The sequence below is a fragment of the Arvicanthis niloticus genome, chromosome 9 (assembly GCF_011762505.2).
Source record: "Arvicanthis niloticus isolate mArvNil1 chromosome 9, mArvNil1.pat.X, whole genome shotgun sequence".
NCBI lineage: Eukaryota > Metazoa > Chordata > Mammalia > Rodentia > Muridae > Arvicanthis > Arvicanthis niloticus.
Window position 1 is genome coordinate 30,773,673 of NC_047666.1, and position 12,110 is coordinate 30,785,782.

At 51.1% G+C, this 12,110-nt stretch overlaps 1 protein-coding gene across 2 annotated transcripts in view; it reads right to left on the minus strand.

Moving 5' to 3' along the window:
* Positions 1 to 1,315: 1,315 nt before the first annotated feature.
* Positions 1,316 to 12,110, minus strand: part of Nup210 (nucleoporin 210) — a 104,268-nt gene continuing 93,473 nt past the window's right edge. For both annotated transcript variants that reach the window (XM_034511184.2, XM_076940116.1), the window contains 7 exons: positions 9,603 to 9,726; positions 8,151 to 8,297; positions 6,766 to 7,016; positions 5,634 to 5,850; positions 4,305 to 4,400; positions 4,143 to 4,226; positions 1,316 to 2,723 (listed from right to left, as the gene is read on the minus strand). In XM_034511184.2, coding sequence (XP_034367075.1) covers positions 2,626 to 2,723; positions 4,143 to 4,226; positions 4,305 to 4,400; positions 5,634 to 5,850; positions 6,766 to 7,016; positions 8,151 to 8,297; positions 9,603 to 9,726 — 1,017 coding nt within the window. In that variant the 3' untranslated portion in view covers positions 1,316 to 2,625. The remainder of the gene's footprint in view (positions 2,724 to 4,142; positions 4,227 to 4,304; positions 4,401 to 5,633; positions 5,851 to 6,765; positions 7,017 to 8,150; positions 8,298 to 9,602; positions 9,727 to 12,110) is intronic.

Consider the following 12,110-nt stretch of genomic DNA (forward strand, 5'->3'; position numbering starts at 1 on the left):
ATACCTCTTTGCAATTCTGTATTCTTGGTGCTAAAAGCATCTTCTAGCACCTTCAGGCAGTGAGAGCTGCTCTGCTGGCTTGGGAATCCAGTCGAGCTGTGTGGGTCGCTCTGGGCTGTCAGCATGCCCAGTCAGGTTTACTGGCTGTGCTCCCCCAATGTGCTTTGAAAGGCCCTGGAGAAAGGGAGGACAGAGTGGGGAAGCCCAGTGCCCCAGAACAAAGGTGGCTGGTGGACACTGCAATCCTTGTTTCATCTGGGAGGAGCCAGTGATCAGCTTCATGGCATCTAGAGGCCCTCAAGATACGATGATCCCATTGTACTCAGTAGCCACAGGACAGACGTGGCTCAGACCTTCATGATGGAGTTGGTGAGTTTGTCTGTTGAGCTCTGAAAAGAGTGCTTCAGTCATTAGGAAACAAGAGTTTCTTTCTGTTCTGGACCCTGCCATGTCTGGATGTGATGTCCTTGCTCCCTGGAACCTGGTAGCTATCTTGTGTTTCAGAGGGGTCTTACCCAAGGGCAACACCAATACCATGTACCAGGCAGGCACACGTACAGTAAGTACAGTACCAAACATACTTAGCATTTGATAATGCTGTCTACATCTTCTTGTGTACAGTGTCCTGGGAGCTATGAGAATGACAGCTGTCACCATTCATTCACATGGAGGTCTGATTTGGGAAGTGAAGTAGGGGCCACATGGTGTTCTCAGCACAAGTAGTGCTGTGGTAACAGGTCCCTGAAGCTGAGGAAGCATCTACTCCACTCTCTCCCCACTTCCCGTGTGGCATGAGGCAAGGAAAAGGGGAGAGAAAGGCACAGGGAGACAAGGACACAAAGGAGCAGGACCTAGCTGTTTGCTGTGTATGGTGTGAAAGGGCAGCTCCCATGAGGAATGTGACAGGACTAGAGCCTGGCTTGGGTGGGGCCTATGAGAGCTCCAGGAAGGCAGGTGAGACCAAGGGTGTGTGGTGGGGGAGGGTGGCAGAGAGCTGGTCCTTTGAGGCCTTCGAGATCTTGGGAGTAGAGCCCTGGGGGGAAGGACAGAGAAAGGCCATTTTAAAGGGAAAGTCAGACATTTTAGATGACAACGAAGGAAGGAGATGGAAGAATGACAGGTGCCTGAGAGGACTGGCAGGAAGTGGAGCTAAGGGGAACTGTGCTGTACTCCTGCAGTCAAGGTCTTGCTACTGCCCCTGTGTCCAGGGTAGGGAGACCCCATGGCCAGAGAGGAGAGAAGGGTGCCATTGGAAACAGGTCATCAGTCAGTAGACACCCAGGCAGAGTCAGTACCCCCAGGAACTATCACATCCTTAAGAAACGACACAGAACTTTATTAAACAAATGCAGGGAAGGCTCCATAACAGCTCCAGGGGAAGACTGAGAGACAGGTTGGGCACAAATCCTGTCCTCAGATGCAGAAAAGTCCATCCTGTGGCTCAGCCTCAAAGGATACAAGGGATCACACATGACCTTCAAAGGCTAACTGAACTCTTGGTGATGTGATGTCCATATACATCCACTTGGAGGCGAGTCTCTGGCTCTTTCTGACAGTGCCACAACACCTGGACCTGAAGCAGACTGGTCATGTCCCTGAGCTCAGACATGAACACGAGTTGTACTCCCATGGCATCCTCTTCTGTTCCTGGGCCAGCTAGGAGAGTGCTGGTGGCAGAGGAGGAGGATGGGAGGACAAATAGGGTGGCTCAGATCCGCTGAGGTACCGCATTCGGTGTCTTCCAAGGCAGAAGAGCAGATCACACTGGGTCTCTCTGCTCCACAAGTCACAGCAGCATCTCAGAACAAACCGACATCAGTGGTTTGCTCTGCCAGGGGCTGCGGGGCCAGGCCAAAGATGCTCCGGCTACTCCCAGGCTGCCTCAGGAACAGTGAGAGGCGTTCCAACACCAGTGACGGAGGCCCTTCTGCTGAAAGACTAAAGTCCTTCTGGAGCTCTGAAGAGAGGGCCACTCTGCTGAGGTTCGATAACTATCACAGTAAGAAGGCTCAGACAGCACAGGGCTCTGGGCATGGTGTCCCCAAGGGGACACCCACACCCGCTCTCCCCCCACATTTCCTAGCAGCAGCAGGACAAGGAGAAGAGTGAGTTTTCATGAAAAAAAAAAAAAAAAGAACATAAAAAAGGGCTGGTGTGTGAGCATGTACCAATGAACAAGCTCTTGCCAAGCAGGTATGAGACCCTGGGTTCTATTCTAAGCACCACAAAACCCCCAGGAGTAATGAGAAAATCCTTTCCCTGAGATCTCTACAGTGACATCGTCTGTAGATGGTGTAGGAACAGCTTCCAGCTACTCAAAGCCATGAACAGGGAATGAGGTTCCTCCAGCAGAACAAACACAAGACTAAGCAGCACCCACAAATCCTGCACACCACACAAGAAGGAAGGAACCAGAAAGCCCTGGCCCTCAAGGCTGGGAAAGAGATTTAAAAGCAAACAAACTAAAAACCCTTGCTTGTGTGAACCAGGCAGTGGTTCAGCACAGCCAGAAGAGTGAGGATGGCCTAGGGCCCAGGCATGGTTTCACCCTGGTGTGAAAATGACAGTGACCCTTCTGTCCAGTGGTCAGTTCATCTGTGTAGCAATACCAGCCCTGCATACTGCCTAGTGAGAGGCATAGGCTGGGCTCCAGAGCCCTGAGGGAGGGCTGGCTTTACGACCAGAAGGCAGTGTGTTGAAAGAAGCCGGGGATGAGGTAAGATCTGGGGAGGAAAAGAAAGTGAGTACGGAGGAGTAAGAGCCAATATTCCCACCACACTCCTCAGTGTGTGCCTGCAGCATACCTAGGGCAGCAGAAACTGACAGGGGCAGGGGAGGCATGGGAAATTATACTGCTCAACCCGTGCTTCTGTACCCAGCGGCCTTCTGTCTCCTGATTCCCACTTGAGGATGTCTGTCTCCAGTGAACTAGGAGCTAGAGTTGGCTAATCCTTTGGGGTGTGGATGAGACTTTACTGGGATTTTTGAAAGAGGATAAAATTATGGTCCTTGGGACCAAGACGAGATACACACACACACACACTCAGCCTGGAGCACTACTCAGTCAGAGTCTGGGGTGGGTCACATGACACATCGTGACATCATGTTATCTCTCCATGGGGCTAAGAGGATGGAAGAACCAGATTCTTGAGCACAATGCTGCTGTAACAAGGACCTGGAGGCAAGGGAAAAGAACTTTGGGAGATGTTACTAAGACCCTATGGTAACTTAACAAACACTGGGAGGAAGGGTCAGAAAGTCAGCAGAACAGCTGTGCAACAAGCCGAAACCACAAGGACAGCCACCACCTAGCATGCTGGGATACTCAGGAGTCCTGCCTTGAAGACCAGAAGCAGCAGGAAGAGGCTCTGATCCCCGGGCGTGTGTGTGTGTGTGTGTGTGTGTGTGTGTGTGTGTGTGTGTGTGTGTGTGTGAGAGAGAGAGAGAGAGAGAGAGAGAGAGAGAGAGAGAGAGAGAGAGAGAGAGAGGTGGGTGGGGAGGTTGTCTCCCAGAGACAGTGCTTCTGGCCATAAAACTATCCTCTGATAAAACTCTTTAACACTGAGATGAGCAGACACTAGCTCAAGGGCCTCTTGCACCGGCATCAGACTACCAAATAGGAGTCAGGAGACAAAGGGCTACTGGGTACCACTGCACAGGTAGGACACTGCAGTTCCAGAACTCTTGGAGAGAGGTACTGCAGGAATTGTAGAGGGTAACCAAGACCTTAGGCTGTCGGAGACAAATAGATTACTGAAAGGAGTGGGCTTTCCTATCTTTCTCTATGGGAGTATCTCTCATCAGGACAGTCTAGAATCTCCATCCTCCCATTCCAACCTGACCTCTCAGTGGTAGCCATCTGTCTGTTCTGGAATTCACTTGCCTAGACAACAGTGTCTCTACCAATTCCTCCCATCCCCACAGTCTGCTGGGGACACCTGTGAGGAGTTAGGACTAGTATCTGAGCCCCTGTGACACACTTGTCCTCTGGCACATCTGTCTCTGGGGCTCAGCTCTAACTGTCTCCTTTGCTCTGACACAGGCTGTAAAAACTAGGGTTCAGGGCCTGGATCCCACCCTTTCCCAGGAGATGACTCTTTTGTGGAGGTGCTCTAGGCTATGCCTGTGGCTGGGGTACTCACAGTGGGGGCTGTGCTGAGGGCTGGCACGGGGCGTGAGGGCCAGGGGTGAAGCAAGTTCCCGGGGTGCACAGACTGTGTGGTAGGCTGCAAGAGTAGAGGCTGGTGAGAGTGGGCAGGGTGAGAGCATGCGGGGTGTAGAAAGGGGTATGAGGTTGGTCTCACCTATAATGGTGACTGCTGTCCCAGCCAGCAGGGCAAAAAAGGTGAAGAACATGACTTGATAGGAGTCCAGGAAGTGTGACAGGAGGCTGGCTCCATCTGCAACAGGGCAAAGACGGATATCACAATGCAGAGCCATAGCTGGGTCCCCTGAGTTCCTGTGCTATTAGACATCTGCCTGGTCTACCAGGTCCTACTGCCTGGGATGCAGGGGCAAGCCTGTCTTAAATACGAGGCGTCTAGACAGCGCAGCACCTCCTTCTGTCTCCCCTGGCCATCTCTGTCCTTCTTTCCAGAAAGTATCCTTAGGTACCAGCTTCGCACATCAGGTTTGGGTGTCCTTTCTGTCAAGGAGGCAGCTAGGCTGCTCCAAAGAAAGAGAAGCAGCTCTGACAAATGCCCTGTGGGCCTTAGAGCTCGAGGGATTGGTGGGCCAGAGGTTCAAGGGACAGGCACTCCTGCTCTGACTCCTTCCTAAGAGCCCGAGGGTGAAGGTGGACAGCACTTCTGCCCCAAAGCTATCCACCTCTGTGGAGTGGCCTGAATCCCAGATCCCTGCTGCCTATCTGTCACAGTGTTACACTCTTGACTTGTCACCAGGTACTCTCTGGTACAGACACCAGACTGCAGGGCCCTCCCCTGGCTACTGGCCCCTTCAATCTATGCCCTATGTCTTTGTAGCTGTCTTCTGACACCCACAGGCAGCTGAAGCAGGACAAGCCTGTACACAGCTGGGTAGGAAGTGAGTACCTCCTGGCATCATGAGGGCCCTGAGCTAAGAGCTGTCCTCACACTGGACTTCCTGGGGCAGTTGGGCAGGAGTCCTAGTCATTCAACATAGCCCAGCACATGTCTGGGAGGGAGAGTCTAATCCTGTGTTAACCAAGAGTTGATGCTTGACAGGCAGTCTGAGGCAGTTGAGGACACAGGTCAACGAGTTCTCTGAGGGAAATGACATTGTATGCAGAGGAAACAGTGATGCCAATGTCTCAGACTGGGGGGCCTTGTGTTCCAGAAACAGGCAAGAGGTTAGTGCTAGATCAGGAAGCACACGGGGAGGCGAGTTACAAATGGTCAGGAGAGACCATATGGGTCTCAGGGGCCACTGCAGGGATGTGGGCTTTACACTTGAAAGATGGAGCCATGGCAGGATATTGAGCACAGGGCCTTGCTGAGGATGTGGTGACAGAAAGAGACTGTTACTTTGAGAGACATTTTATGTTTCGGACTCATCCAACTTTCACATTGTGAGTGCCCACTGACACCTAAGCCCCCTTGCCCTGGCTCTCCCTGCCCAGGTCTGGGTCAGTTGATGTCTCATCTATGACTCACAGGGACCAGGCCCACGACGATCCAACACAAAGGCCACAGTGACTGGAATGGTGATGGCCTGGTTAGTGGCAGGGCTGGAGAAGGTCAGGGCAGTGGACAGAGGGCCCTGGCTGCCAGCTGCTGGATCCAAGACACCGACTGTGTACGTGATGAAGCTGGGCAGCCCAAATGACTTCTCTTTCACGAAGGCTAGCACAGCCGGGGATCCAGACTTCACCTGGGAAGAAGGCACGCTCTGCAGGGAGTGCACTCTGCAGTGTCCCACAGGTGGGACTGCAGGTACCCAGCTCCCCTATGGACACACCCTTCTAACCACACAAGCTGGACTTCTCTCCCAGAACCAGGTGGGCCCTGATACCCCAAAGCATGACCCACATTCAGAGTCTGCTAAAGAGGATGTGATCAATATTACTGAATTCTTGTTAAGCAGTAAAATGTTAGCCGACCCAACGTGGCACCTAAAACCAAGTATCCACAAAGCAGCATCTGTAGCCCATTGGGGTGGGCAACTATATACTTCTTCATCTCTTGTGAGCAATTAACCATGGCAAGACAAGAGAAGCAGGCAACAGGGTTCCTCCATCCATACATCAGAGCTCTCCTGTAGGCTTTCTGGACTGAAGCCTCAGAGACCAGTCATACATCAGCCAGAAGAAAAGGGGAAGAAGAAGATGAAGGGGAGGAGAGGGAGAAGGAGAAAGAGAAAGAGGAAGAGGAAGAGGAGAAAGAGAGGAAGAGGGGGAGGAGGGAGAGGAGAAAGCAGGAAGTGGCAGCACCAGCAAAGCATGGAGAGAAGAGGCCTACCCTGAGTTGGAATGCACTCCTGCACTAACTGTATAAAGTGCGTTCTAACCCTAACCATTAACTCTAGACACTAACCCTAATCACTAACCCTAGCCACCAATCCTAACCTCTAACACATTTTATACATTGTTAAGCTCAACCTTTAACACTAACCCTAGTCTATAAACCAGGCAACTAAAAATATTCCTAACTTCAAGCCTCAAACCAACCCTAGTCCTAACCCTAACCCTAACTCCAAACGCTAGCCCTAACCTCACCCTAACTCCCTAATTCTAAATCCTAATCTGAACCATCTCTTGCCTGACCTGAAACCCCCACAGCAGCTTACCTCCAAGTTTTCCAGAATCTCCACAGCACCAAAGACCTTGATCTCGGAGCTGGTATAGTGGTTGCTCAAAAGGATTTCTGCCTGGTTGGCATAGAGGCCTGGACTGAAGGGGACCTCGGCTCCCACCTGCTCTACAGAGGTATGGCTGCTGGGGATGGAGGCAGTGACCGCCAGTGAGGTCTTCTTCATGTTCAAGTGCTTCAGTTGCTTGTCTGTCAGCCTGTGCATAGTAACCGAGCAGAGGTACTGGCCTGTGGAGAGAAGGCTTATTCTCCTGCGTGTGCACAGATCCCCACCTTGGCCCCACTCTATGACAGGGGAACTCCTAGACACATTTGAGAGGGAGCTGATAAGCCACTTCCTCCAGAAGGCCTTCTAGGAATACCCCTTCAGAGGCCCTGGGCTAGCCTAGATACTTTCTCTGTAAGAAAAAGTCCTCTCACTTTCTCAGAATCCTCTGATCATGAGGTTTCCATCTGAATAGTACTCTTGGGACAGGCATCATGTTTGGGCCAGCTCTGCAGCTCAAGCCTCAGCCAGCCTGGTCTAGAGTGAGGGCAGATAATGGCACATAGACCCATGATCCAACCCTGGGCTACAGGTCAGGACAGAGCTGACTCCAAGATGCCCCTGTTCCAGGTGTAGCAGAAGGCCGTGTGTCTAGTCCTGTCCTGTCCTGTCTCCTTAGTGCCTGGCCAGGTGTGATGAGCAGGGACTCAGGCACCTGGGCAACCTGGTATCTGGGCACATGGGCTAGACCCCATCAGTGACACACAACTAGGAGCACCTAGATGAGTTAACTTCCTTGTTCAATAAGGACCTCCTCTGTGTTAGACGATGGTGAGGCCTTGGGTACCAGTCATACATCAGCAATATACCTGCAGTCTCAACTAGCATCATTCCACGCCATGCAGTGGGGCCAGGCAGGATCACCAGCCTGAAGTGGGGGTCGTCAGCTGAACCACTATAGTGTCCTGAGCTTTGGAGTGGCTATGTCTCAGCATGCTCGAATATAGTCCACAACTATTTCATATGGTGGCAATCACGTCTTACTTGCTCTATGCAGTGGAGGACAGGGCATCCTCAGTCTAAAGAGGGAGGTTGAGAAGGGTAAGCCTCTATTTAAAGCTGAGCGGCAGGATTATAGAAAAGGACTCTAGTCTGAGTTTGGTTCCGAGCTTTGCAGAGTGTAGGTGATGTCAAAGGTGACTCCCTCTTGGCAGGCATAGAGTAGCAACAGAGATTACAGCCTGTTAAGAGCCCCAGTCTAGCCTCCCAACAATCTCTGCCTGTCTGGGCATATGGCCATCATGAAGCACACACTTCTGACCAACCCCAGACATCCAGCAGGCACTCACTGCATTTTAAATTCTTTGCAAATTTACCCAGAGCAGCATCAAATCCTGGTTCCACAGTGAAGACATCACGAGCAGGGAAGTCAAAGACATCTTGCTTGAACTGGAGTTGGCATCCAATGAGAGACTCTGGGTGCAAGGCTTCAATGGCCTCTCGCTGGGCAGGGGAGCATTCACCTAAAGGCACAGGGTCCGGGGCGGCAATCAGATGAGAAGGGTTTGGGCCAAGCACAAGGCTACCACAGCCATAACCAACTAAGATGAGGGAGCAGGGCCTACAGAGCGGGCAGGCATGAATGGCACCAGTATCCCATATTATTCCCATTCAGGGAGCTCAGGAGTCCATGAGGCTTGGTGAAGGTACTATGTCTTTTATTAAACCTAAGGATCCTGACCCGGAGGATGAGCTACTCTGAATGCTAGGGCCACCTCAGATGAGAATTCTAGCAGAGCACTGAGCCTGCACAGAGGGCATGGTGACAGGAAATCTGCTCATATGTGGCCTGGTTGTCATCAGCAAGGAGAATGTCCATTGGTCATTTGCTTTTTTTTTTTTTAAAGATTTATTTTTATTCTATTTATGTGAGTACGCTGTAGCTGTCTTCAGACACACCAGAAGAGATCATCAGATCCCATTACAGATGGTTGTGAGCCACCATGTGGTTGCTGGGAACTGAACTCAGGACCTCTGGAAGAGCAGTCAGTGCTCTTAGGTCTGAGCCATCTCTCCAGCCCAGCCATTTGCTTCTTAACACTGGGCGGACAGAGGCTCTCTATAAACCCACTGCACGTGATTCTGGCAGCAGTAGACTATTTTCCCGCTTGCACTAAAGGAGGAAGACAGCGTTTCCATGATGTAGTAAATGTATCCCATTAATCACAATGAGAATAGTGGAACTTAATTCATCCGTTAAGTGGTTAAAAAAAATCTGTATCGACATATTTATTTCTGGCATTTGCTGTCCAGGGCTGTCACAGGCAAAGAGTGAGATGGAATGTTCTATGCATGACTAGGGAGAGGTAATTATAAAAATCAAAACCAGCCACCAGCCTGCGATGCCATTAGTTTCTACCATCAGCTGCGGTGGACTGTGGCTTGCTCTGCTCATGCCCTAGGGCTGCAATCACAGCTCTGACTCAGCGCAGGCAATGCCTTGGCGCTGTGCTCTTATGAAGGCGCCTTTCATGCTTTGGCTTATGGAGGCCTCATATTTCTTAAGAGCTGCAAGGAGCAGATGAGCAGGGGCTAAAGGCTCTCTCTGGAGTTAGAGGTGAGTCTGAATGAGAAGAGAGTTGTGGGTGTGGCTCAGTGGTATAGCATGTGCTTGTGTGGTGTTATGGCCCTGGGTTCAATTGCCAACACCACAAAACAACAACAAAACCCAAACAGATAAAACCACACGTAAAGGGCACAGATGCTACTCCCCACTCCCCAAGTCTGGCAAGGTAAGCCCAAATACCCAGAGCCTACTCATTCTGTACCAAGTAGGTTAGAGCTCCTGTCTCCCACGCTGACAGTCACTTTGGAGGCTGTGGCTTCCTGGATACTGGTCTGGGCAGAGTGGAGGCGACGGGCCACAATCTTCTGAGGGGTGCTGACCACTATCTAGGGAAACAAGTGAGTTGTAATGAGCGATGATTGCATGCTGGCTTGTGCTGGGTATTTTTCATGACCATATCTTCAGCTTGTATCACCTATACCCCAGGCAATAAAACCAATGAGCTCACAGCTTAAACACCTGCTTGGAGTGTGGCAGGGTTATCTGTTAGAGTCTTAACTGGCCACCCCAACTCTCCTACCCTATGAGAGAAAAGCTAGAACTGATATCAGAGCCAAGGCAGGAGGAAGAGCCAGGGCACCAGGCAGAGCTGGATCAGCAGCAAGGCCAGGGCTAACAGCAGGCTGAACCTACTTGGTGGTCCAGGACAGGCTACATGCTCCTGCCATCATCTTTCCTCTGCTCACAGATCTGGTTAACTAATCTTGTCATAAGGACAGAGGATCCTTATTCAAAATGGATCAATCAGGCCCAAATGTGTACAGTTACAAGGGTTTGCAGAGGCCAGCCTGCTTGGATGTACCCCATCTGGTACCCCTTGAGCATACTCTATCCCCTGTGCAGACCTTCCCCCACTGGGATGTCTATTTTTTTCTCCAAGAACCACAGGCCCATGTCCCTCTACAGCTAGCACGCTCACCACTCTTCCTGGTGGGGGCAAGTGCTTTGGAGGTTTCTCTTGTGGGTCCCTTTTGTGCAGCACAGGAAAGTCATGGTAGCAGGAAAGGTTCCCTCAGCCTACAGCTCACAGCCCCACCATATATGGGCCTTGGCCCCTCTGGCCTTACTAGTACTTCCAGCCATCACTATACTGCCTCCTTCTAGGAATAGCTGCTGCCCAAGGGACCAACAGAAGTACCCACCACTGCCATCCCTGGCCCTGCCTCCCATTTTTCTTTTCTCCCTGGTCATGATGGGTCTTCTCACAATTTCTCCTTCTCTATCTGGCCTACTCCTGTTATGATCATCCCACATTTAGGTGTATCCCAACATACCGTTCCTGTGCTAGTCAGCCCTATGCAGCCCCAGTCTTCAGGAAGAGACACAGGGACTGCAAACTCACTGCCCAACTGTGTCCTTCCCACCTCAGCTAGAGAAGTGACACCCATCTCAAACACACCAGGACCCACTCCTTTTCTTCCATCACACACAATAGAATAGGGCTTCTATTTCCTTCTCATAGTAACAAACCATCACATACCAGGTCAGTGGTGACAAACCCAGGAGAGTTACTCCAAGTCCTCCTTCACACCATCCCGTCCAGTCTACCAGCAGGTGGTCCTGCAGCAGCTCCACCACTATGTGCCCCTGATCTGCATCATTCTGATTTAAAACCAAAGTCTATGCAGTGTGACCAAGCAAGCTACCACCCTACTCTCCAGCGGGAACATCAGCAAACACAGAGTGGAGCAAACACCTGTGAGGTGTTAGTCAGGGTTTCTGTTACTGAGATGAAACACCATGACAAAAAAGCAAGCTGGAGAGAAAAGGATTTATTCGGCTTACACTTCCAGATCACAATCCATCACTGGAGGAAGTCAGGACAGGAACTCAAGCGGGCCTGAAACCTGGAGGCAGGAGCTGATGCAGAAGCTATGGAGGGGTGCTGCGTACTGACTTGCTTAACATGGCTTACTCAGCCTGCTTTCTTATAGAACCCAGGACCACCAGCCCCAGGGGTAGTACCACCCACAGTGAGCTGAACCCTCCCATAGATCACTAATTGAGAAAATGCCTTACAGCTAGATCTCATGGAGGTCTTTCCTCAAGTGAGGCTCCTTTCTCTCTGATGTGTCAAGTTGACACACAAACCAGCCAGAGAACAGACACTAAGTGCAAACTGACCTGCTCCCTCCTCAAGTTAGCTCACTATGCTATACCACAGTGTGGTGTATCCCTTGGACACAGAGGGAACTTGCCCAGTGGATGATCTTGGATTTGAACCCAGACAAACAGAAAGTATGACTTGAGTGTCTAGGATGCCCTAAAATCCTTACGCTGTTACAATCTCAGCCTCTCAGGAAGTGACACTGCAGAGATATGCCCAGCTAAAGCTACCCTTAAAACATTGCACCCAGCTTCCTGGCCTCCCCAGCACCTCATGATCTGCCTATAAAGCCAGACTGTAAGTCCCTCCCACACATATCCTATGATCCAGCTCCCCTGAGGTTCTCTCCCAAACCCCATATACCCTGGTGACTGCTGGCCCCTCTCATGACCATTCTTAGGGGCCTTTCCTGTGAAGCAGAGCTTTATTAATCAGAGTGCCTCTATCTGCAGCTGCTCGCCTGAACCACAGCACTAAATATGCAAACTATTAGGTTAAACTGCTGGATTCAATAAAGCACACGCTGGCTCTAAAAATGAGACAGGTTTGGAACTCAGCCAGACTAGGGTCATTGACTTGTTCTTGGCTGGAGAGAAGGGGTTT